The sequence below is a fragment of the Amblyomma americanum genome, chromosome 4 (assembly GCF_052857255.1).
Source record: "Amblyomma americanum isolate KBUSLIRL-KWMA chromosome 4, ASM5285725v1, whole genome shotgun sequence".
Classification (NCBI taxonomy): domain Eukaryota; kingdom Metazoa; phylum Arthropoda; class Arachnida; order Ixodida; family Ixodidae; genus Amblyomma; species Amblyomma americanum.
Window position 1 is genome coordinate 167326676 of NC_135500.1, and position 26685 is coordinate 167353360.

The 26685-nt window shown below is 45.8% G+C and overlaps 1 protein-coding gene across 3 annotated transcripts in view; it reads left to right on the forward strand.

Moving 5' to 3' along the window:
* The first annotated feature begins 33 nt into the window (after positions 1 to 33).
* Sulf1 (Extracellular sulfatase Sulf1) overlaps positions 34 to 26685 on the forward strand; it is a 59698-nt gene continuing 33046 nt past the window's right edge. For 2 of the 3 annotated variants that reach the window (XM_077662182.1, XM_077662181.1), the window contains exons 1-10: positions 34 to 281; positions 1152 to 1492; positions 2675 to 2914; positions 4112 to 4433; positions 6535 to 6685; positions 11226 to 11401; positions 12720 to 12848; positions 16805 to 16873; positions 17914 to 18025; positions 20509 to 20896. In XM_077662182.1, the coding sequence (XP_077518308.1) occupies positions 1162 to 1492; positions 2675 to 2914; positions 4112 to 4433; positions 6535 to 6685; positions 11226 to 11401; positions 12720 to 12848; positions 16805 to 16873; positions 17914 to 18025; positions 20509 to 20896 (1918 nt within the window). In that variant the 5' untranslated portion in view covers positions 34 to 281; positions 1152 to 1161. The remainder of the gene's footprint in view (positions 282 to 1151; positions 1493 to 2674; positions 2915 to 4111; positions 4434 to 6534; positions 6686 to 11225; positions 11402 to 12719; positions 12849 to 16804; positions 16874 to 17913; positions 18026 to 20508; positions 20897 to 26685) is intronic. The other variant, XM_077662183.1, reaches the window with a different exon arrangement.

The following is a 26685-nucleotide window of genomic DNA, read 5'->3' on the forward strand; positions in this document are numbered from 1 at the left end:
GCTTGAGAGCAGCCAATAGGATTTCTCGAGGCTGGGGATTTGGGAAGGTGCTACTATGCGGTGCCATGCTTGCGTTGCTTCATTGAATGAGGCAGCGTTAGCGGTTCAGCGGCATAGCCACGCTCTGCGGTATATAATTGAGGTCCGCCCTCTCCTGACCGAGGGTAAAATGCAGCAAATTAAGCAGTTCGGCAGTGATTGTCAGTAGGTAATCTCTGCAGCATTAGCAGCCTTCATCAACTTACTCTTATCATTTTGTCCACTCCCTTTGTTTTGTCCGGGTGAGTAAACAACAAAGTGACAACACCATTTTTTAAAATCAAGTGTCTTCATCTCAAGCATTGTTGTATCCACGCTTCATGACAAGAACGCCATGACTATTTTCCGTAGCCGCATCTTCTTGTGCAGGAACAGGTAAACGCAGACTTCGTTTGCCAGCAAAAATCAAAACACAAGTGCGCTATGAAAAACGTTGTTGTCGGCAACTTGCATGCATAGTGGCGTGCGCGGCTTGTCTTTTAGAGTTGTAAGAAGCAGATGCATTTCCGTTTAGTACAGCCTTGAAAAACTATTTGCCGAATGACGCCAAGTTACCGCCTTAACAACTTACGTTTCCTTATTCCCGCGCTTTATGGTAACTACGCCGCGGACCATGCCGTCGAGCCCTTTCCTAGTCTCAGCTACTTAATTTACTGGCAATTTTTCTTTGCGTAGTCGTCTTGCTATGCAGTTTTTTTTTTTGTCGCGGTTTTCTACGGTTACTCGGGCCATTCCCATTCTTTCGCGCTTTAGGTATGTGTAGGCGTGCCCCGTGCTACTAGCAAGCGCCTGGCTCAAAGTTGTCGAAGTGGCAGTAACTATTCGCGAAAGTGGAGTGTCTGTAATTACTAGCCGCCCACAAGGCGAGCGTTGGAAATGTTGCGCGCGCCGAGCTTGAAATACCTTAGCTATCTGGTTTCGTTCCCTCTAGTGTTACACATATCTCTTGCGCTCGTGGCTTCAGTTCGTGTTTCGTGCTTCTGTCCGTGCGGCTTGAAAGCCAATGATTTTGCAAGATAACCTGCTCATCGATTATTTTATGACTTCAGACGGGCGTGTTTGTGGCGTCGACCTAGTGCAATATATTAAAGCTTCAAACACATTCGTTTCAGTTATCCAAGTATGACCAAGTCATGGACCCAACAGGAGGCCACTGTGATCATCATTTGCTTCATTGCCGTGATAGCAACAATGTCAGCAGGAAAGAAAATCACTTCGCAGCCTTCGAAGGGCCAGGAGCGAAGCAGAACTTCCGAACAAGTCAGCCCACACGCAAAGCATTCGCCAGCTACATCAGCCTATGATAGACCCTCAGCTTTGTGGCGCAATGCAACATTCGCCGTGCCCACGACGCCTGCCCTGCGCAAACGGCCACCTAAGCAGAACTTGTTACCAAGGGAGAAGAAGCCGAACATCATCCTTATCCTTACTGATGACCAAGACATTGAACTGGGTGTGTAGAAAAGCTTGCATGCTGTTTTCATACTTTTTTTTTTTTTGGCATACAGCAGTTTGTGCAAGGGAATTGTTAGTTTCATTTTGCAGGTATTAAGTAATGAGCTTGTGTTCTACGCATCATTTCTTTTGTTTATACTAGTTTATGCTGCTGTTTTCTGCATTGACGGCTACGGAAGCTCATTCTGCTCCTGCCACACTGTCACTCTGCTCGGAAGGCATGATTCAATCATTCCAGATGCCTCAGTTTCTCTAATACATGCCACCTTTTAGAGTACATCTTATGTAGCAGGCATATTTATCCACACGTTGATGCTTAAGACTATGTCGAATCTCATTGTTCAGCATTGCACCTGCTCTGGTGGCTCATGCCATTCTGCTGCTGAGAACAAGATCAGTTGTAGCAGTTGCATTTTGATTGGGGTGAAATGCAATAAATAAAATAATGACAATCAGCTGAGACGTTTGTGCATGAGAAACAAAACCAGATTGTTGAAACTGATTTGGACTCCTGTGCATGGCATACTTTCTAGCCGAGACAAATGTAAAAATGCATTTGGTCGATTATGCAAGACATCTGGTGCGTACAAGGTTCCTCGGTGTCTTCACTTGCATAATATTGCTTCTGGGCATAGATGGCCTTGGCATTATAGGGACACTAAGGACTGATTAAAGGACAAGTGAATGTCATTTACAGGAGTACACGCTTGAAATCTTTTTTTTACAAAGCAGGAAACATTTCGGCTGTTTGCAGGTACACGCATAGGCTGGTTTGTAAAAAAAACAAACTCAAAAGTCAGAAACTCTTTCTTTGTTGCTGTCTATGCACACATAGATTCATGGGTAAGCCCCAGAATACATAAGGCATTTTGTTCACTGAAATAGGGCCCTTGTGGTTTTGTTTAATGATAAACGTAACTGCAGTTGTTTTTATAATAAATGTTTTACTTAAAATCCACAAGTCCTTTGTTCATAGTCTTCTGCTTGGCTGACCTTTATTCAAGTGGAACTTGTTGCCGGGTTAGTTGGTGCATGTTGGTGCAAAGCGCTTGTCCGTGTCACTGTCTTGCGCTTTTTCGTGTTGGCGCTTCTTCTTTGTGGCCTCTATTCCTTGGAGTGAATTTTTTGCTCTGGAAGCTTCAGTTGGGAAATTTCACCTTCCAATTTTCTTGGCCTGCAGGCTCTATGGGCTTCATGCCGAAGACGCAGGAAATCCTTGGCGAAGGGGGTGCCCATTTTCCCCAGGCCTACGTGTCCACGCCAATGTGCTGCCCTTCACGGAGCTCCATGCTCACTGGTCTTTATGCTCACAACCATCACGTGCTCACCAACAGTGACAACTGCTCTTCACCCCAGTGGCAGCAGGAGTTTGAGTCTCGCTCGTTCGCTACGTACCTGAGTGCAGCGGGCTATCGGACAGGTACGCGCTGCTGTGTACATTTTTTTTTAATGCTATGCAAACTGGTGGTTGTGTCCCTTGGATGACCAGTGTGATACCTCACATCTGAGGATTTAATAGAAGGTGCAGAAACTTGTACATTGTGGTGCTTGTGGTATTTGTTTCTTTAGTTGTCTGCCATCTGTTAGAAATGTTTTCTTATTTTTTTAATTGAAATTGCAATACCAATTACCTCAACTGTGTGCACTGCTTTTGTTTTTACTTCCATGTGATGCGACATCCATCACTGTGGCTTGCTGCAGGAAAGACTATTGGCTTAATTCATCACATTTCTAGTGACATGTTGTGACGAATGAAACATGACCAGTGTGCTTGTTTTGCATACTGCGTAGGTGTTCAGGCAATGAGAGTGGTATCTCAGCATCTTTTGTCAATGGGAAATCGGGTACAGCAGTACTGTCATTCCTGTTTACTAGGCCAAAAACGCAAATCACATGACAAAGGAGCAAGAGAGCTTCAATCCGCTGCGGTGACTCACTGGTTATAGTACTTGGCTGCTGACCCGAAGGACGCGGGTTCGATCCTGGTCGTGGCAGTTGAATTTTGGTGGAAGCGGCGAAATTCTAGAGGTCCGTGTACTGTGTGATGTCAGTAAAGAACCTCAGGTACTCTACCCCCAGGTTTCCAGAGCCCTTCACTACGGTGTCTTTCATAGCCTGAGTCGCTTTGGGACGTTAAACCCCCATAAACCAAACCAAACCAACCTTTGCTAGGATTTTTTTTTAGCTATTGCTTGCATAATTTCTATGCACATGTGGCTCTTGAGTTGTTTTGAGCATGGAATGCTTCCTGATAGCATTTTACAAGCTCCAGTATGGGACTTCTAAAAAACTGCAGCAAATTTTGCAGCAAAACTCGGAATCCTGTTCATCATATGGGCTGTCCAAGTAGTACTGAAGGGCATTCCTAATTGTGGAGAAGCAATGTTCCGCAGAGTAAAAACCAATAGTGAGCTGGCTTGATATAGCTGTTTCATGAGAGTGTGTTTCAAATCTCTAGGGGCCAATCATAACTGGAATCGCAAATGACAAAGCTGATTTTTTTTTTTTTAGATTCCAGCATGCAGGAGATTTCATGCTTCTTTCACTCTTTGAGATGAAACGGGCAAATGGGCTGGTGTATATGAATATGTATGTGTTTTTTTTTTTTTTCATGCAGCCTACTTTGGCAAGTACCTGAACGAATACAATGGCAACCACATTCCTACAGGCTGGCGGGAGTGGGCTGCCTTGGTTCGTAACTCTCGTTTCTACAATTATACAATCAACGTTAATGGTCACAAGCGCAAACACGGTCTTGACTATACCCGTGACTACTACCCGGACCTGGTGACTAATGACAGCGTGGCCTTCCTGCGTCAATCCAAGCAGCTCTTTCCCAACCGGCCAGTCATGATGGTCGTCTCGTATCCATCCCCGCATGGTCCTGAGGACTCAGCGCCACAATACCAGCATCTATTTCATAACGTCACAACACACAGGTAAGGAGGAAGAGGGGGGATTACCTGTGCTGTTGAGTCTAGTAAAATGAGTTTTAGAATCGGAATAGATTTTCAAATTTCAAGAATCGGAACTGGTTTTCAAGTTTCAGCATCAAGGGACTATGGGGCATGAATGAAAGGCGATAGCAAGGTTTTGCAGAAATCATGTTCATCTGACGAAAGTAATGAAAGCAATGACGAAGGCAGGTACGGACTTTGTCACCCTTCAGTGAAATGAATTTTCTCTTTTCTTGAATATGCACTGTGGGGTATATGTCGTCAGCACTAGCTCTGCTGAATGAAATCTGGGCTTGTAATTGAAGTTGATGGTTTGACTCGTGGTGTATGGCTTCTTTCTTCATATTACTTGATAGTCATTGACTGGCCATGTCGGGGTGAGATTAAAGGGACTATGCAATAAATTAATTGAGATTATGTAAAGCAGACGAGAGATAGGCATTCGAACATTCGTCACCCCAGTGCAGGAATTTTTGAGCTATCATCAATAACAGCGAAGATATCGACGATTAAAAATTACGCTCCTCCTCTCCCCCCTCAACTCGTACACGAGGAGCACCAGAAAAAAAAATAAAGAAAACAGGTCTGGGACTTGGCACCGCCCATGAATACGTCATCCGCTGACATTTATTTTGCAACTTCCGGTTGTCCCTCCTAGCCCCCCAGCGGCAGTGTCGTCGGCGTGGCAGCATCTCTCCGGTCTCTTCTCCTTCCTGGATTGCGGCGCGTCTGGTGTCTTTGCTTGTCATAAACCCGGACCTCGAGGTGCGACTGCTCGCTTTTACGGCCGCGATGGGCATCGAGCCCTATGCGTGCGCAAGAAGAGCCGTGCGAGTGGCTCCGGAACTCCCGACAGAAGGAGGCGGCAGAGGAAAATTGAAACCATATGCGCGAATGCAATGCACTGGCTCGCGCTTGCCCGAGAGGGTCGCGTGGCGGCACGAGCAGACGATTTTCACGGCTACCGGAAGTGTGCCCGTGACGTCGTGGCTGCCGTGGCTCCAGCGAATGAGAGCGTGTGGTGGCCTGGCGACGTCATGGTACAGTGACGTCTTTGTTCCACGATTTTAGTTCCAAAATCGGTCACTACGAGTACACCAATCGGCCCGCGAAATTTGAAAAACACGGTTTTTAAAAGTTCATAATAAATTGCCGGCTCATTTCCGAAGACTCGCGCTTTGTGTGAATGCTTCTTAGCATCATTTCTAAGCATTGAAAACATTTACAAGTGACTTTTTATTCGTTGCATAGTCCCTTTAAGAACTGCAAGGCTGTGCAAAACTAGATGTGACCCGATGGCCAGTGATGTATCATTTTTTGGCAACACTTAGCAGTGCTCACCAGAGCTTTGTGTGAGAGCACTTTCTTTGGGACATGAGCTGAAATAGTGGTGGACTCTATTATCATGCCATGCCAGAAAACCTGTGCATCGTCTTCAGGCATGCTTTACACTGTAATCTCCTTCTCTGTTTGTAATGCAATAGCATTAGGAGGGTCATGAAAACGAAAGCTGTCCGGAGGCAGTGATCGCGGCGTCTTTGTGAAGCCTCCAGCTGTTAGGTGGTGTTTAGGGGAATTTGCCTCTCTCCATTTGCCACTTGTCAGTCCTTGGGAGACACCGGATATAAAATGACTCAGCAAAAACAAAAATCACTTAAGAAAATGACTCTGACAACAGCATACCTGAGAGTAAATGTGCAGCCTACTGAAGAACTATGTATGCAAAAATGAGGCTTGTGGGAGCTATTCCTTCTCTCACGGCTTTTAAAGAGAAACCTGAGTCTCGCAAGCCCCACAGATGGCTGTATTTGAAATAGCTGCCTGCCAGCGCAGTGGCAGCGCCGCCACTGCGCTGGTAGTGGTACGAGGACTCGCAGCGACCCAACATTGTGACTTATTTTGCGTAGTCGCGTAGTCAGAATTGGAAAAGAATCACAATTGCAGTAGATAGGGGAATGAAAGACAACGGACTCGGAAATGGAACAGATTCGAAACTGGAGTAGATTGGCGAGTGAAAGAAGAATGCAATCGCATTTTCACCGCACCAGTCCAATGATCGGCCAAAAATTTTTTCTTGTTGCAGGACACCGAGCTGGAATTATGCACCGAACTTAGACAAACAGTGGCTGCTGCGGTATACTGGTCAGATGGAGCCTATTCACATCAAATTTACTGACATGCTTCACACAAAGCGCTTGCAGACACTGCAAACTGTTGACGATGCTGTTGAAAAGGTACAGTTCTGTGTTCAGCATCTTTGGGATTTTGATCACATTTACCGTTTTGTTTTCCTGTACTGTGTAGTATACAGTCGATCCTGGATATATCGAATCCGGATATATCGAATTATTGCCTATATTGAACAGTTGTAAAATCCCCTTGGGAATCTCATGCAAAAGTATTGCAAATTTGTTTGCGTTTATCTAACTTCTGTGCACCCCATATTTGATTATCGAACTCCGTGCCATGCCGCACCCCCACAAGTGCGCTTCTCCCAATACGCCCGACCCCGGAAGTGGGCTTCTCCCATCGCTGTGCACCCCTGCAAATGGGCTTCTAATGGAGTCAACGATCTTCCCAAAATCGCATCTTGAGCGTGGCGCTGGCCTTGGACACTTTTGTGCGGAGCTGCACAAGTAAGAGTCATGTGATGAAAACTTTGTGGGGTGCAAACGGAAAGGGGAATGGCCATAGGGGCATGCAAGGGGCTGGGAAGAGGGAAACCATGCTGGTCGCAGGCACCTGATTTCTGCATGCTGGTTGGCTGACTCCGCTGGCGCAGCCAAAACAAGCGACGTCAGCTAGCTGTCACCAACGTTTTGGCCATTTTGGCTGTCGCTGCTGTCGGTGCTGCTTGGGCATGTGACTGGTGTGGTTCAGTGCGGTGGTTGTTCTTTTTTCACTTTATTCGCGAGGCCAATGAGAGTTTGCTTGTGACTTGTGCGGTGCCACGTGTTTTCTTTTCGCTTTATTCACGTGTTCAGGAGCCATGAACGCGAAAAAACGCAACAATTTAAACTTGGCAACAAAGGCGGACATGACGGGTGGAGGCCGGCGAGAAAAAGTCGTTGGTCGCCATGTATGTGAACTGCTTCCGCAAAGCAGGGTTTGTGGTGGCTTCAGACGACTGGTGTCTAGACACAAAAGACGACGGTGCTGGATGCCTGGACAGCGAGTTCCGTGAGCTCTCAGCGTTCGCAGGTGCCTTTCCAGACGGCGTAACAGCACAATATTTTATCAGTGCTGATGATGACGTGCAAGCCGTTGCGGATCGTGCTGATGCTGAGATTGTGGCTGACATCATAGATACCGAGGAAGTGGACACGAGCAGTGGCGAAGATTCAGGCGAAGAGACCCAGCCGCCGTGCACTGCGGCTGAACTTGCATCCGCATTCAGCGTCATTTGTCGCTGTTGTAGGGCAATGAAAGGCACTGGACTTTCTCGTTTGGATACCATCAACAAGCTTGAGGACAGCTTAATGAACTTCATGGTGCAGAAGAAGAGGCAAGCTAAGCTCACGGACTTTTTTTTCGTGAAATAAAGTGCAGAGGTCGTGGAGCTATGCTTTTTCGTGGGCTTTGAATGAGCAAATCGGTAAGTTCCCACTTGTCACGACCTCGGGGAAATTTTCCGAGATGCACACAATTTTGAAATGAGCATCTAATAGGCATATTTTATATTACGAATTATCGATATATCGAACTTTTTCGCGATCCCCTTAGAGTTTAATATATCTAGGATCGACTGTATAGCATGGCGTATCTGTGGGAAATTACCTATGTCGGTCCCACTGCCTTTTATCAGGCGATTGCAGTGGTGGTCATCATTGCAGGTTCGAGCAGAGTGGTGGGGAGAAAAGACGTTTCAACCTTTGAATTCTAAAATTCTCAGCAGTAAATTCATTTATAGCTGAATGGATGCAAAATGAGCCGCCAAAAGCCAAGCTATCGAATTTTTGCCAGAACAGAAATTCCATGGAGATGCCCTTTAATATGAATATTAGTTCTGTTGCAAGTTGTCAGCACTGAAAGGTTTGTCTCCAATATCTGTAGCGGGGATTTTCTTTGGAGTAAAGGTTATTGGTACTGTAATATGGCCCTAACTGAAAATTTTTGCTTTTGCATGCTGGCCTAATGTGAACCTGAGCCATAAAGGACATGTGGGCATTTTGAATTTATGCGTTCTTTGGTAATCTAATCCAGGTGGGAATGGTTTAATGGGAGAAGTTAGGAATGTTGGGAAGGGGAGTGTTTGGTATGGCTATCCCAGCCACTCCTTTGCACTGGCAGAGGTAGAAAAGTCTGATAGCGTTTAGTTCAAGTGACATTGAAGCTGCTTAAAAAACAAGCCCTTTCCAATACAGTAAAACTACATTAAGCCTGTCGCTGGATCCCCGCTCAATGACCATTCTGTGGCGTCGGAAGCTAATTTATTTGAACTTCCCAGTGCTGGCATTGTTTGATTCCAGTGGGTTATCCGAAGCAGTGCTGTGCATAGACGTGCGCAATGGCATGCTGATTGGCAATCGGCAGGCTGGCCGTCTTGTTCAGAACCTTGTTCCCAGCCCAGAGTGGCAGCACCTATCGGCCATGCATAGCTGCTCGCCATTTAGAATGACAATTTGCCTAGTCTTCTTTTTTTTTTTTAGAGGCATATTGCTCCTCTAGCATCAATGCGCGCTTCCGGCCACATGGTATTTTTGTTCTTCCAGCATGCCGAAACTACTGAAACTCCACACTCATCACATGCTATTCGCTTTTTGTGTGCTGGAGCCTCCAGTGCCACAGTTTTGCACAATGAAAGAAGCCGCGGAGACTCTTACCATTATGGAACAGTTCTGCATGCAACACTACAAAAAGTGTGCACGAATTAGAGCATTTGGTGGAGCTGTGAGAAATTATTGTTGACACGCAGTTTTCATTTTGATAGGGGATTACCGTATATTGGTCACCTATAAATCTGTTTTTTTTTTTTTCATAAACAGTCATCTTTTCTGGGTCTGAGGTAGTTTCGGCTGAGCTACGCTAGTGTGTTCCTTATGTCGGTTTTGATTCCCAGCAGGATGCATGGAGCTCTATGTATACAAAAAGAAATCGTTAATTTGTGTGCAAATCTGGCCCGGTACAAAAACTAGAATTGCTCTGTTCACTCTGGCGGTCATTTTCCCTGGCGAGCAGTAGACAGCATGGTAAAAAACTTCCAGTAACCCCTGGAGCGCACTTTGAATTGGAATCCGAAACTACTTGACTGTAAACAGCTTGCTTTGCCGCTAGCCAGATGGCTGTATGCAATTATGGAAGACTGGATGGAGTGCAGTTGTTCCCTTTGAGCATCATTTGCCTCTTACTGCTGACCTCTTGATTGCATCATTACGCACTTTTTGCTTCAAGCTGCGCGTGCCGCGATGCCATCACGCAGAGGGTGGGGGTGTATGTGTAGACTTTTGTCCGGAGTCTACTTATATGCAGCAATACACGGTACCATTGCCCAAGTTTTCACCAAATAAATTTCACTTTCACGCGAATAACTTTTGGCAGTTTTGAAAAGGGCCATTCGATAATTTGACATTTTTATAATTCTGACGTTTGTTCCACTTCCTTGAAGTCCAGGTTAGTGAGGTTTTACTGTACCTCGTTGCCCAAATGCTATCCTGCTTTGACCCTAGAGTAATACGATAGATGTAAAATTCCTCAGGGAAGCTCAAGGCTGTTTTGTATTGCCCGTTTGGTGCAGGTTTTCTTTTTTTAAGTGCAAGAGAGATTTATTCTGTGCATAGCATGCCAGGTTCTGCCAGGTGTGCCTACATGAACCATGAAATTTTCAAACGGCTATATGTGTGTTGACTCGTATATATTTTTTTTTTTGTCAACTGGTGGAGCACGACTTTTTTAATTTTCTGTTTTGTTGTGGGAAGTGCTAATCCTCTCCACGCTGCCTATCCATGGCCAAGCCTTTGTCGAGCTGGCTTCAGCATTAACTAGCAGATTGCTGTGAAGTACATGGCAGGGGCTTCATATTTTCACTGAACCACCTGTGTCGCTATGAAATGTATGGCATCCTTAATCAGCAGCTTAACCTACAGCTGTTCAGTCTACAGCTCCCCAAAAGAAAAAAGGGATCAAACAGTTGCTGAATGCTTTATGACGAAGCCAAGCGGCTAAATAGTGCGTATGGACACGAACTGCATGCTGGTTACCCAGTGGCCATTTGTTCAGTGCTTGCTTGATATTGCTGAGGAACTGCAGAGCTGTACATGTGTCACAATGTCTCTATAAAGCAGGAGAAAAATACGGGTATAACTAGGTGAACAAAAAAAAAGTGGTCAACAGCCAAGCTGTTTTAATAACCTAGTGCAGAAGAAATTAACAATGCTGCAGCAAGCATATGCTTGAGCTGTTCCTTGGGCAGTTGGCTGTCACTCGGAATATATCCCGCTGTGCACAATTCCCTGCACTGTATTGATGGAGGTGCTGGCTAAGGTCACTTGATGAAAACCTGGGTCTTCTCAGCGGATACCACATTGTTCCATCAGAATGACTGCTGAAGGGGCTCCCGCCATCTGTGCCAGTTTAAGCATGAGCTTGCTGTTGTGTAGTTATCTTTTACTCCAGGTTATCCTGATGTCGTCGTCTTGCGACTGAGGAATAATAAAAAATGTTTATGCATAAGAAAAACAGCTGAAATTGAGTACTAGTGCTTTTTCCTGCCTCTCAGCCCGTTGCTTTTTTTTTCACTCACTGCTTCTTTAATCCTTGGCTTGTACTGCATTGCAGCTGTACAATGAACTGTTGAACCTGGGGGAACTCAACAACACTTACATTTTCTACACATCTGATCATGGCTACCACCTCGGTCAGTTTGGCCTCGTGAAAGGAAAATCAATGCCCTTCGAGTTTGACATCCGAGTGCCTTTCTATGTCAGGGGACCCAGGGTTCCTGCATCTACAAGGTGAGTGGCATGGTGTTAGTAGCAAATCATAGGTGCTAACTTCTGCATTACTGGTAGAGAGAGGTGCAGTGCTTGCCTTTTTAAGCTGCTAACTCATTTTCTGTTTTGTGCTTCAGTTTCATGCAGAAGCGTTGTTGATACTGACCTTTGTATGGTGGATGATCGCATTTAGCGCACATTATGTCCTAAAGAAATGATTGTCTTCAACAGGGCCAGGCCAGAAATATAAAAATTTGCAACTTAACATAGCGTACAATATATTGCGAGGGCAGTAGAATCTAATTAATACGAATTTTACAGAATAGGGAAAAATATTTGTATCACTTGAAATTTGGAATTATAAAAAAAAAACAACAGAATCTATGTATGGGAGCACACCGCTATGCCTCAGCACAAGTCTGCTTACAGCTGATGGGATTTTTGTCGATCGTCACGTGGCACCGCTCAGTGCTCATAGTGTGTGTTGTGTGAGTGGCAGTTGCAACGTCAGCTATGTGCGGGTGGTGCTGCTTGTGGGTGCAGTTGCAGCTTCTGCATTTGTATCATTTGTAGAAGCACAGGAGAGTGTTCAGAGCAGGCAAAACTTTTCATATCATGTACACTGTGTTTTTGGACAGGGAGTTTTTGCAAAATTTATATGATACCAAAGTTTATATCAGCTATGATCAAATCACCGAGATTTTTCTGTAATGTAATATGCCTGTTGCTCCATTTTCTGGAGGGAATGTGAATGTTATACTTTCTTGAAAGACAGACGGTGTCGTATTTTTTTTAGTAAACCTGCTAGCACACAACAGAAAATTTCGGTTGGTGTCTGATCAACCAAAACAATGTTATCATATTTGGTGATGGTCGAAAGTCACTAGTACCAGTTGCTAATTCTTTGTACGGTGTGAACAGAAACAAGCCGGTGGCTTAAGCAGGAGATACAGTTGTAGCTGCCTGCAGTAGGGACGGTTTTCCTCTTGCCTGTGCCATGTGTGTACTGCCTGTTCTTTCAATTTTTTTGTTGTTGTCGTATATGAGAGGTGAATAATGTGCCTAGGACAATGAGTGATGACTCTTGGAGTGTAATTGACCATGGAATCCTGAGGTTTCATATGAAGGCAAACATAAAGCTTTTAACTCTATTAGCTTCTAAGCACAAGGCCCTTCGCTAACAATAGCATGTGCCAACCCTAGGTTTACACATGGCGTTTCATGCCATTTATTCCCTCGGTTGAAACCGTTCTTTACTCGTATTTTGTATGCAATATTGTGCTTGACTGCTTGCAAGCTGTTCGAGGTAATGTTCCTTTTTCAACATTTGCACTTTCAGGTTAAAAGATATTGTACTGAATATTGATTTAGCGCCAACCTTTCTAGATATTGCGGGCGTTGATATTCCGGAGCATATGGACGGCAAGTCTATCTTTCCGATCTTGGAAGATGCCTTCAATGCCGTGAGGTTTGTTACTTCTTTGTGCCTTTGTTAATTAGTGCTTTGTTTCTACAGGTGAAGAAGATGAAAAGGTTGATTTTAGTATTGTGTCACAATTTGGATAGTAATGGGCATGGCTATTGTGCTCTGTATACTTGTATGATTGTGATGTTGATGAGCTGCCAACAGTTTTAGCAATTTTTGCTGTTTACATGTGGTTTCACTGCACGGTTTAAACTTGGTGGAAAAACCGTTCTGCAGCTGATCCCGGATATATCAGAGACCTGTCAAATGTATATCACAGTCGATAACGAAATAGGTCAATATATTAATAATTCAGTGTATAAATTATGCTGATAGATAAGCATATCTGTAACTTAGATTCAAGAATAGGATGCATACACGCTGGCAGCATGCTTACTGCAGCAGCGTGTTACCCACTGGTATATTGGTAAACGTCTCTCGCTGGGTGTCGCTAAGTCTAGCTTGCTTTGTATCAAAGCTGTGGCAGATTTTGCTTTGAAACTAGCCACCACATATCATAAAATGTGTTGTCATAGTGCTGGTTTACTTTGAATACAATATCCCTGCATTGAAAAGTGTTGGTTAGTTTCAATAGCACCCTTCAGCAGCAAAGCTTGCTGGCAAGCAGACCAGGGCCCGCTTACCTGATGCGAAATTAGTCTCTTTCCAGCCTAGTCTCATTTACAGTCCAGGCTATCCATTGGTTTTAACGAAGGGAAAGGCGCAGTACCTGTCTCAATTTCTTAGTGACACCTCAATTACACCGACTAGGAACTCCAGTTGACAGCTAGTGTTGTTTGTGTTTTTACTTGTTTGTTTCTGCACTGCTGTCTCGTAATCCTTGAATTTTTAAACCCTCTTACATAGAAAAAACCCATTTATCCGCTCTTATATAAGAATACGGAAGGCCAGTGTCCTTAAGATTGTTGGCTGTGTTCCTCTGTTTCCACACGGAAGTGTCTGAAGAGCCATTTCTAAAAAGAAGGAAATGTTTGCAAGAGATTAGTTCCCAGATGCATTAGATCTATGTGAACATTTTTGTGCGGCCAGGAGAGACACACCCTTATTCCAGCTGCCACTTGGCCAGGACCAGCTTTCATTGTATAAATGTGGTGAAAAGGAGGCCTTCACTGACGTGTTGTGCATCACTAGTTCCCTGGCCACACCTCTTCACCACACGCTTGTTACATACAGTGAAACCTCGTTAAGGCATACCTCGCAGGGCGTCGGAAAAGCTACTTGCAAAGCAGCAGTACACCCTAACTGAAAACGGCCTGAATATATCCATTGATGATGGTAAAGGGTGACACCTGAGGTACTCCGTGAAGGAAGGCACATGCCGGCACATGTGGAAGCTTTTACATATGACCACAGAAATCCGTTACTTATATCTGCGGCTGAGGTGGCCTCACAGAATGCAGCCACAGGGGTGGGCAGCTCCTTCCGCTTGCACTGTACAATGTTTTGCCAGTGATGGAGGCAACAATGGCACTGTTGGACCACGCTGGAGAATTCTTAACTGCGGTGCAAGTGTCCGTAAGCATGCAAAAGGTGAACATTTCCACTGCACCTTCCCACTGCAGAACTCCTGCAAAAAACTTTTCATGGGTGTTGCCGCCAGTGTGAGACACACAGGGGAGTGATGTCACTATGGCAGCACTTGGTGTGGGAGAGACGGCGCTAGTGATGCGACACCGCATGACGAGATGAGGCTGAATCACCAACGTGCAGTGGCACCGGTCAGCCTGCAACACGAAACGGAGGGTAAGGTGCATGGAGGAAAACGAATGTTTGCTACGACCAGCCTTAAATTTGGATCAGCAGAGAGCTTCCGTACCACAGAAAGCAGAGAAGCCAAGGTGCATAACAACGATAAGTAATGGGACGATGGGCACATCTGCGGGACACTGATGCCTGCAAATGAGGTGGTGGGGGCGGGTCATCGAGTGTGGCAGGGTGTGCTAGCAGTGCCCTTGGTAATGGGAGGGGAGAGTGCTTTCTCTCCAGCCGTGCAAGCAGCTGCAAGCTTGCTCGTCACTGCGATCTGTGTGTTAGGAACACCGGTGAAGTTTCCTTTCAGTGTGTGGCGTGCTCATGGCTCCTTTATGAGAAGCTTCTTCAGCTTAGTGCGCGATGATTGGTACGAGCTTACTGAGACGTTTGTGATAAGCCATTATGTCGTACACAGGCACCAAATGCATAAGGTTTATTTTATTTATTTTTTATTTGGAACATACTGCTAGCCTCTTTTGAGGCTGTTGCAAGATTGGGTTATAATATGATGGCTTTAGACACAATAGGAACTGAGTCTAGGATTTCATGCGACCATATCCCAAGTTTATCTGCCTGTTAAGAGAATACGTCTGAATGAGGTTTTACTGTATATGGCTCTGCAGAGGGTGACATGCAGAGAGCGTTGATGTTTTGTAGCCAGCCATGGAGTTGCAATGTGTGGGTAAACCTCGTGTCAGTCGCATGAAGTAACCAACATCGCTCAGAAGCTTGGCCTAAGGACGCAATGTGTAAGAGCTACCAGGGCTGACCACCTCGAAGAGGGTTAACAATTCAGGGATTATGAGGCAACAGTGCAGAAACACGAATGAAAATAGTATATGTGAATGCTGGCAGGCAACTTTAGCAAGCGTTCCTATTTTCGTAGCGAGAGCTATATTACGCCAGCCGCTTCGCAAGGTCAGCGGCGGAGCAGACCCCGCGTGCCTCTTCAGTTGTGCACATGCGTGGAGGGATGTCAGAGCACGCAGCTGGTGTGTGCGCCGCCTGCCTACATTACGCTACCATTTCGAGCCTTCAACGTGGCGGTGCCGTGGTTGGTCACGTGGTGTGGAGCAGCTGCCTGCGGCGCTGCACCGCCGGCGAAACCGAGTGGGGGAGGAGTGGAGAGAGTTGGGAGAAAGTGAATCCACGAGCGGTGAAAGACTGACTTTGCAATTCGACTGAGCTAGTTCCACTCCGCCAGCTGTCACTCCAGGTTTAACCAGAGCTAAACAACAGCCAATTTTTTTCCTCATGGCATGGTTTATGTGCTCACCAAGAAAGTGAGACACTTACTATGCCTTTCCTTTCCTCAAGACTGACTAGCAGATAGTCTAGACTGCGAAAAAACTAGACAGGGGACTAGCCTGTCTAATTTTGCTTCGTGCAAGCGGGTGCAGTTGAGAGCCGCCTTGGAGCAGTGGTCATGGGTGATGTGTGCCTTCGTCATTCCAAACTTCGTACTCTTTTTCTGTGTATGGTTCCAGTTATCACGAAACATGACGGCGCAGGGAGAATACTGTAGTCAGACATCTGAACAGGCCGTGTCAACTATGCCAGCACACAGAAGAGTAACCGTCGGCACAGTTTCTTCTTTCTTTGCTTCCTTAGGCACCCAGTCACGCCACGTGCTCCCCATGTCAAGTGCTTTTATCACGCCGCTGGCAGATGTGCTAGGCTTTGCAGCCATTGTGGCTCCGCGTGCAAAAGTCCTTCCAGGAGCGCTTATAAGAGAAATTCCACTTGCAGAGGCTTTGCATTCTGCTTGATAGATGGAATGTTTCCCCGAAAGTGAGTTTGATATGTGCGCACAAGGTAATGCTGCACACTTTTGCATGGAATTTCCATGGGGACATCTTTACTGTTTGATGCGCACAGTCGCATAATTTACCCGGTTTGATCCTTTCAGTTGTATTGCAGTATTGTAGCTATCAATTCATTGAGTAGTTCTTGCACTAGTATTGTTTTTCATGAACCTTTTGTAGCATTTAAGCCTTTGTGCTGACAAAAGATTATTATTTGCAAACTTGAAGAGTTATTGTGTTCACACTCTATTTTCTTGTGTTTATTTACAGTGCCTGTAAGTATTTGCTCTTGACTGCACGACACGTTTTGAGGCCTTCCTTTCTCAATACGATTGTGCTAACATGATTCTCCGCTCTTGTGTTGCTGTTGCTTTTATACAGAAATGGCCACAGACGGACTGAGATAATGCGAAGAAAAGCATGGCGAGACAGCTTCCTTATTGAGAGGGGGTGAGTGGGATTGCAAAGTAAAAATTTTGCAGTTCGCTTCCTCCGTATCAGGTTTATATTTTTTAAGGTCCTTCAAAAAATGAAATGGAGGACTCGTGCTATATTTCTTTAAAGCACGTTATTACTAATGCTTCTGACATGAACAAAGGTGTTGTCATTGGATTGAGCTCATTTAATGTGGAGTATAGTGGATAGATTGGCAAGTTGTCCCTTTGTAAAACTCAGAAAGTCAGCCTCCCTGCATAGAAAAAAACCCCTTTACCCTGGTAGCATGGCTCTTCCTAGGGACAGAAGTTGGGTGCAGTGCCAAAGGCTTCTTATCATGCCTTATGTCATTTACTGGCAAGCATCAGCTTTGCACAGCTGCGTTTCACCCTTCCTTCGTGATTGCAGTTCGGGGCGGAGGTATTGAACCTGCGAAGCAGTGGCTTTGTAATGAAGAGCTGCACTTAATCCCCTTACCATTACAACAACACATGGCAGAAGCAGACAGGAAAGTCAAGCGGCATTATTCGAATTTTTGATGTCTCCAGCACTGCACCTTATTCTTGCCCTCCAAAACCTGCTGGGCTGCCTTGCTGAAAGTTTTTGGTTTGTGGTTTATGGGGTTTAATGTGCCAAAGTGAGTCGGGCTATGAGGGACGCTGTAGTGAAAGGCTCCAGAAATTTTGACCATCGGGGGTTCTTTTATATGCACTGACATCGCACAATACATGGGCCTCCAGAATTTCATCTCCATCGAAATTCGACCACCGCGGCCCGGGGTCGAACCCGCATCTTTCGGGTCAGCAGCCGAGGGCCATAACCACTGAGCCACCACGGCGATGTCTTTGCTGAAGGGGTTATTCTTGTGCGGAGAAGCTCACCTAGAGTTTTGCTGAGGGTTTCGGCTAGCTGTACCAGCATTTCTGAGCCTGTTATCGCGCCAGATATTTGCTTTCTTTCATCATGCAAACTTCTAAAATAATTACTCATCTGCAGTTCATATTCTCTGTGCTGTTTCTCATATGCCTGTTTTTTTTTTCCTTCATTTCTCTCAGCAAAGTGTCAAAGGAGCACCTGTTTGATGGAGCCTACAACTCAACCAAAGAGCGCAACCTGCATGTCAAGTGTAGTTCTGGCAGACACCCTTCGCCATGTCAGCCGCACCAGGTAGCATTTTTGCTTCTGTTGATTGCGGGCGATGCGGTGAATGAAGGTGGTTATGGTGTAGGCATTCAGATATGTACAGTGAACTCTCACTTGAGTGAACTTCAAGGGACCGAAGGAAATAGTTCACTTAAATGAAAGTTCACTAAACTGAATATTTACTAGACCAACATAAGACATGGCATCCATAGTGTTAAAAATGTGTGAAATGGAGTTTATACACATATCAACAAGTACAAGAAGCATAACAGTTATAATGCTGCCTTTCTCACTTTGAAAAAAAATCTGTAATCTTCTTCTGCACTTTTACTTTTAAAGTAAAGGTAACAAAACTAACAAAGTAACAAAACTGTCCAAAGAGTCAATCTTTTTGTACACTTCTTCTGGCACAGCTTGCTGTTCAGACACAGTCTCTCAACTTTCCAATGTACCCTACAACCTCGGCAAGAGTTATAGGGCTTGAAACTGGCTCTGCAGTTGCCTCTTCTTCGTCGCACTCTTCTTCTTCAGGACGAACACTGGAAACAATCTCCAGATCCGTCTGTCCAGCACAGGTAATCAGTGCACTGTCACACTGTGCATAGTCTTCAAATGCAGTACTATTGCTATCGACCTCCAGCTGATGACAGATCTCTGTCCACATCGCGGAGTCTATCATCTCGTCGCACTGTTCCTCAGGCTCGCATTCATTGCTCAGGGGGGAAAGGCCAGATTTCTGCCAGCAGTTTCTAATGGTAGCCGGAGTTACTGACCACCAGGAGCCTGTCACCATCTCGGCCGCCTGCCTGACATTGATGGGGGCATTGCTGCCAACCCTCAGATTGAACAAAATCCGCTGAACCAGCCGCCGTCGGTACTCCACCTTCAAGTTTTGAATGATGCCCAGGTCGAGCGGTTGAGGCACAGCCGTGCAGTTAGGCGGAAGGTATTCGACACGCACATTGCTGAAATGGACATCAACAAGGTGGGCTGAGCAATCGTCCACTATCAGAAGAATGTTTCTCTTTGCCTTCCTCATTTCTTCGTTCAGGGTCAGGAGCCATTTGCTGAATATATTCCTGGTCATCCATGCCTTCTGGTTGCTTTTATAGGTACATGGCAGTGAAGGGAGACTTCTAAAACATCGTGGTTTCGCATATTTCCCTATCACTAGCAGCTTGAGCTTGTGGGTGCCACTGGCGTTGCAGCACAAGAGCACAGTAACTCTAACCTTTGACTGCTTCCCGCCTTTGCAACTGTCGTCCTTGAAAGCCATTGTCTTGTTTGGAAGATTCTGATAAAACATACCAGTCTCTTCCGTGTTGTAAACGTCGTCAGGTGAATATCCGATAATGACATCTCGAAGTTTTTCATCTCTCCAGGTTCTCGCTGCATCTTGGTCGGCATCCTTGCTTTCGCCGCAAATTGTTTTCCACGCGATCCCATGCCTATCCCGAAATCGTGTAAGCCATCCACTGCTTGCTTCGAAGCCGCGAACGTCCAGAAGAAGAGCAAATTCCTTTGCTTTGCCCTGTATCATCGGACCGGACACTGGAATGTTTTGGGATCGTAGGTCGTGAAGCCATACCGCAACGGCATCATCCACTTCTTTGAAGTACCCCGTGCAGAGTCGTTTCCTGGCGGGATTCATCGAAGTTTCTCCTTCAAGCTTCATTTTTGTTTCACAATCGTTGACAACGTCGACGGTGCAATTCCATAGTCCTTTGCAACATCCACTTGCCTTTGACCATTGTTCAGGCGCTGAAGGATTTCCAGCTTGTCCGGGAGAGACAACCGCTTCCATTTCGTCGCACTCGGCGGCCTTTACTCTGCATAATCAAGCATATTATAGCCAACCTCAAACACCCTTTTCAGGGACCCAATAAGGGTGTTCTGGTGATGGTTCCTATCAGTTAGGGTGTTTTTTAATGAGTGAAGATCTTTCAGGTAGTCATCGCCATCAGTACACATTCCTCCAAGGCACGTTGCCTGTCCTACAAGTATGCCTTGCTCACAGCGTCTTGGATGATGGCTAGGAAATCTACTGCTGTCGGTCTGTAGGCTTCTTGTACAGCATGGCTTTGTGCTGGCGATTTTCTAAACGAAGGGTAGTGTCAAGAAAATTGATGCGTTCTTGTGTAGTGGAAAGTAAATTTAATGCTAGAGCGGAATGGATTTAGGCGCGAGACGATCTATTTTAGGGTTTGAGGCCTGTGTTCCCATATCATGAAAATGTCATCCCTGTAGCACAGGTTTATGAACATATTTTCTAAATATGAATGTAGAGGTTTAGCCTCCCATTACCCCATCAAAATGCTTGCACAGGTCGGTGCATAGGGTGTGTCCATGCTTGGTCCAAATAGTTGAATGTAATAAGAATATAAGAACAATAGCCATCTAGCATATGTGGGACTTCCAGGAAACACTGATATGCATATTCTGTCAGTTCACTAAGATGGTAATGTGAATGCAGTTGTGCTTGAACATTTTCTTTGTGCCTTATGCAGAAGTGGGAGTGCACATACGACGGCAAACGGTGGCACATGCGCCGCTGCAGACACCCACGGCAGCACCATCATCGCAAAAACTGCGTCTGCAAGGAGGACAATGAGGGCCACCTGTCTGAAGTGGATGACACCCAGGAGGAGGCTATTCTGCTGCGCTCCAGGGGTGCAAAGTTGAAGAAACAGCCAAAGGAACAGCAACACCGACGCCATCACCACCACCACCATGGCCAGCACTCGCCGCACTCTGTTCAGGACCTGCCACCGTCAACAGAGGCGGTCATGCAGACCATGATGCTGGCTGCCCACCGCATGGAACCGGCCAGTTCCCAGCTGACGCCCGAGGAGCGCAAGCAGCAGCGAAAGTTCCTGCGAGAGCACGTGAAGCAGGGTGAGCCATCTAGTCTGGGTAGTCATGTTGGGTTTGTTGCCGCATGAGCATCTAAGGCTTCCATAACTAAAGCGCGTTTCACGGCACAAAAGAAAGCACAGAGAAGATGAAGACACACAACACACAGAGCGCTCTGTGTTGTGTGTCTCCATCTTCTCTGTGCCTTCTTCTGTGCCGTCAAATGTGCTATAGTTATGGAGGCCAAAAACCAACTTGCTTAACGGATTGTTTTGTGGAACATCTAAGGCTATAATGTGTCATAGAGTGGCTGAATCAGAATTTTTTTTTGTACAGTTAGAAACTTGCCTGATGTTTCAGAGATGCCGTGGTATATTTAAATTGATCATGTGTCTTCAAAATCTAAAAACGGCATGGCCAGACAAATGCGTCCTTGCCAAGGAATAAGGATGAATGAAAAGGAATGTTTTCTTAATAAAGCAGTGAGGGTATTTTTTTGTTTTCAAGGTGCTTGAATTTTAAAGTAGCAGCGTTAAAGGTCAATTTTGCCAGAAATTCTGGCGTGGGCGTTGTTGGCGCCGGCATTGTGAGTGAAAAATCACGGGCGTGGCTCTGGCAGGTGGTCCCCAGAGAGCAGCCTAGGAGGCAGGTGGGCCATCTAGGTCACGTGATCTTGTGGCGTCATCACAACCTGCCCACCAAATAGTGAACAAACTGAGTGGGCAGATGGCAGTTAAATGAATGATTGGTCGCTAGAGAAGTGCAACCTAGGCCACACAGGGCCCACTGCTGGGAGCACCTGCCACCGCAGTGCAGTGGCGCATCGCTTAAAACCACTGCACGGCTGCGCCAGGAGGGGTATGGGGACTCTCAGGGATCTATGAATGTCAAGTAGAGAATGACCTTCTGCATATATGATAATTAACTAGACATGTGCAAATAGTGGTTTTTTGGTTCGAAGCGAATTTGAATCGAATAGTAATTTTCTTCGAATAATTTCGAAGGGAATATATTGAATACTTCTAGCACACAAAATAATTTGAAATCGTGTTTTTCGAACACACAAGGCCATTAGTATACCTGAAAAAAAAGGGAGGGAGGGGGGGGGGGGGGGGGGAATGCACTGAACTTTATTGCACTCATTGAAGTGTGTCGACGTTCTGCAAAAGGGGCCATTGAAAATTGGGGTGTTGTCCTCCATGTGGAGCCGGCACATTTGGGAGGGTATTAGACCGATTATGAGATCTCTCAGTGCTGGTCTTAATTGCGACTGCGTCGTTGCGCAGCTATTGCTTTTAAGCGACGATGCCATGAACACCTGCTAGCGAGTGTGCAGGGTTCTCCATTAGGGGTAGCCAAGTTACACTGCAGTGATTCCCCCCCCTCCCCCCCTCCGCATTCCCAGCCCCCTCCCACCCAGCCCCCTACAGTCAAAACGCAGAGCAAAGATGACATAAGGTTATAAAAAGCTTATTTCAGTGTGATGTAACTGCAACATGCACAAAATGTTATTGAGCAGTAGTTTTTAATAGTATCGTCAGAAAATCTGGGCTTTGTTTACATGCATGCCGCGTTGTGATCCTGGAGTACGAAGCAAGAGTTACAGAAACGTTATTCGCTCAGGACGAATAATTCGAAATTTTGAATACCAAACATTTGGTTCGAATCGAATATCGAATACTTTACTATTCGACCGAATATTCGAAATTATCGAATATTCGCAGAGGCCGATAATTAACCCATTATGCTATCAAGTCATACCCTTAATGTGGAACTTAAGTGTCTCCTCCAATTTTCTGCGTCGGATTAAGTGCATTTGTGCCTTGGTTCGCACCCTTTGGTGTAGTGGTAGTGGCACCGTAATATCCTTTCGTCGTGGAAGCTGTCCTGTTGACTGTAACCAGCGTTGGTGGTAACACGTTACAATACAAGTAACGGTGTTACCGGTAACGCGTATTTTCTTTTTTTTTGGTAACTTGGTAACTTACTCGTTACCATTTTGGAACTGTGACGGCTAACATACTTTTGATAACATTTTTCAGTAACGTGAGGTGTCACGTTCCTAGTTACTTTTTATTCCAATTGTCCTCCTATCCGCCCCTTTTTCAGAAAAAAAGCGCAGAGCACCTAAAGTGATGTTGAAAATAAATAAAATGTTCAGGTGCTCTGGATGACCTTTGTTGCATGCCAGAAAATGCCTGCCCTTGACAACGCGCCCAACTAGAAAAAAAAAGACAGAATACCCATAAAGCACGAAACACGTAAATGAACACGTATTCACACACTTGCCTTCACCTACCTCCCCATCCCAAACCACCCACACACGCAACAGTCTAAAGAGTGGTAGTATACCGAGCATTTTTGAACATCACACTTTTCAGAATTACTGTGAATTTGTGTGTGGAGAGTTCAGCGATGCTTTCTTTGTGAAGTTAGAATTGATGGTGAAGGGTCATTTGATGTTTAATGCCACATTCAGGAAAAGGCTTCACCATGTGCCACAGAGTTAGAAGCCATCACATGTAACTCTACTGGTAACTTTAGGCTACTACAGTCGAGCCCGCTTATAATGAACATGAGCGTCACGCGGCGTCCGTTCGTTATATCCCGAAGTTCGTAGTAAGTGGACCACAGCTTGAAAGGCAGTTGCTTATCAAAGTACAAAATTTTTTCTTTGCGAAAAAGTTTGTGATGGACGTCTGCTTTTGCAGCGCTGATCCGATGAGGGAGGTTTCCTGTTTATTTAAAGCAGAAGTGTGCTCTTCGCCGAGGCCCTTGGCATAGACAAGTTGTCTGAGGCTGTCCATGTAGCCCATTGCTACAGGTGCGCTTATCAGTGCTGGGTCCGAAGTTTCATCCTCATCAGATTCTTCCGCGTCACTCTCGTCCCGCACTTCAGAAACGATGCCCTCGTCTGTGCATGGTTGCGCGGTGTCGGCGTCGGGATCGACAGAAATAAAATCATTCCAACCAATGTCATGACCCCCCATGTCGGAGTCGACAACGCGCTGCCACAAATCGCCGCCGGGCTCTGCATCAGACACTTGACGAAGCCGGCTTTACGAAAGCAGTTCCACTCGCCAGTGGCCGTCACCTCCACCCAGGCTGCTTTCATCATCTCTACAGCTGAGTACAATGGAAATCGGCACAATGTTCCCGTCTGCCATCCCGAATTACAGGGCCCGAGATTTTAACGAAGCCAACGAAATGTCCGCACCACAACAAGAGCAACAAAAGCGCGTGATAGGGTAGACGTGCAACGCACACAGACAGCAATCAAACCAATCAAGCTAAAGATACAGATGCACAGCACCAGCAGAGAGACCAATGAGGGGCGTCCGTGAGCGTCAGTGCAGCCACCTCTTGGCTCCCACCGAAGGCCTGCTTCACGGAGCATGGCCTCCGCGATCGGCTCCGGTGGCGTTACGGTTGATCGCGGAGGCCACGTGTGGATTTGCAAGAGAGAGAGAGAGAGGGAAGCGGAGTTGCGGGGAGGGGCGGGAGGGCGATCTTGGAAGGCGCGTCGGCGAGGAAAGGCACGGCCGGGCTCGAGTAGCGACGGCGGCCCACGCTTTGTGCACTTCCCTCCAGACCGGCCATGGGAAAGGGTAGCTCGTTTGAGAGCGGCATGAAACTGGGCGGCAGTTCGCCTGCGATGAGGCTCGGGAAAATGTACCGCGTGCAGGACGCACAAAGGGGTCAGAGGCAGGTTATCTCACATCGCCGTGCCGGGTTTACGCCCTCCATTCGCTGTAACAGATCAGCAGGGCTTAATGACGTTCGTTATACGTGCGATTTTGTGCCATTGAAACAATGTATATTTTGACGGTCGCGCAGGTCTCGTTCGTTATAAGCGAAAGTTTGTCTTAAGTGGGGCCGTTATATGTGGGCTCGACTGTATAAGATTGCTAAGCTCCTGCGCATTTGTGCAAAGTATTCTCGTTAAATCAGGATTCCGGGTAAAATCGTTGCTTGGGCTAGAAGTTTTATGTGAAAAAAGGAGCTTTATAAAATTGTTATCGCGAGTTCTTGCAGCAGAGACTCACTGATTAAAATTTATGGCCATGGAGTAATGGTAAAGTAATGTGCAATACTTTTTTTCAGTAACGGTATCGCGTTACATTTTTTTTATAGCTAACGTAGGGCGGTAACGCGTTCCTTTTTTTTGGCGTAACGAGTAACATATTTAGTTACTTTTTTTCGGTAACACCTACAACACTGACTGTAACTGACTGCTGTCAAATGCTGCTGCAATGAAATTCACGGGACGTGCGAAAAAATTCGCTCAAGTGGAAGCTTAGTTGTCCTGATGTCTAGCCGTAACGTTGAGAGATTGGACTGGATATTTCATGAACGTTTATTCTCCAAAAATCTGTTAGCCTTTTTCTTTCGGTGTTTTGAAATTTATTCTCCAAAAATCTCTCATCTTTGGTCTTTCATTGTTTCGAGATCGTTGTGGTCTGATTTTCATGACACTCCAGAAATTTCAAACAATGGTTATATTCATTAACATGTTGTTGGGCTTGTTGGTGCATTGTATTCAGTCCAGCCTCTTTCCTATCTTCTCAGTTTTCCTGTGTGCGTCTTTTGGCTGGTTTATTTTTTCTGAAGTCGTATTCATATAGCAAACGCACCCGCCAATATTTTTTTCTGCACGAATTCCTTGCTTTCGTCCTGTGAGAATTTGTACTGAGACCGCGCTCGCATCACTGCACGTTATATAGGGGTCGCATGCACCTTAAAATTGATGCTTTAGACGATGTGCCAGAAATGTGGTTGCTCAGACACATAGAAGACCTTTTGCGACATAGTATGAACACACCGGTGGAATGTCATTCTGTTCAGACTTCACCTAGAACCACCGTCACACTGCCATACACGCAGCAGTACCTGTACTAAGTCATTATCCAGGTTCACCAAAAAAAACAAAAAACAAATAAGACGTTAGCACTATGCTCGCCAGCGGTACAAAAGTGATATACTAGAGTTAACCCTAGCCGGTGTCTGGCTTCTTGCAATGATGTGGCACCCACCGGCACGCCGGGCAACAGCAGATAGTTGTGCGCTGCTTGCTCGGCGCCGGTAGTCCTAACATGCTCTACAGTGAAACTTGAGAAAAAGTGCACTGGAGCTCTACCGCTTAGCATAAAACATTTAGTGTTTTCCCTGGTTTCTATCGACACGATAACTTGATACTGAAATAAAGAGAGAACTGATTACCATTATGCCTTAGTCAGTGAAGCGAACGAAAAAACTGAAGGCCGCCTCACACCAACGGCCGCTGTTCACAAGCGCGGTGCATGACCTCAGCCATCAGCAAAACCATCACGGCCAGTTGTGCACGGCATTGCATCTTTATGCGCACTAGTCTCTACACATTATGATTTTCGCTGTGTGTTCCGGCTCAGCTAATGAAAGTGCTAGTTCTCTATACTTGGGGTGACCAAGTGAGGGCTACAGTTTCAACAATGTTTGTGGCCTTGCATTTTGCAGCTCGCAGCAAAGCAGCCAACATGTCAGTGTTTCATGAGTGCACGTGGCTTCTAACGGTTTAGTGGGCTCTATTACTGCGTCATGGCCTGCGAAACCGAAGCTGAAACTTGTGGGGGGAAGTGTGCCTTAATAAGAATATTTACAGCTCATCAGAGCATATCTCCTGTAGTTCTATCATCATAATCCGAAATTTTGATGTTTGGCGAGGAGTGGCAATCTTCTTTGTCTGGGAGGTCAGACCCGACCTTGAAAAAAATGAAGTTGTTCTTTCTCTCTTCTTTAAAACACTCTAGGTGCCACCACCTTTATGCATATGTTGCATAGTGCAGTGCAACATC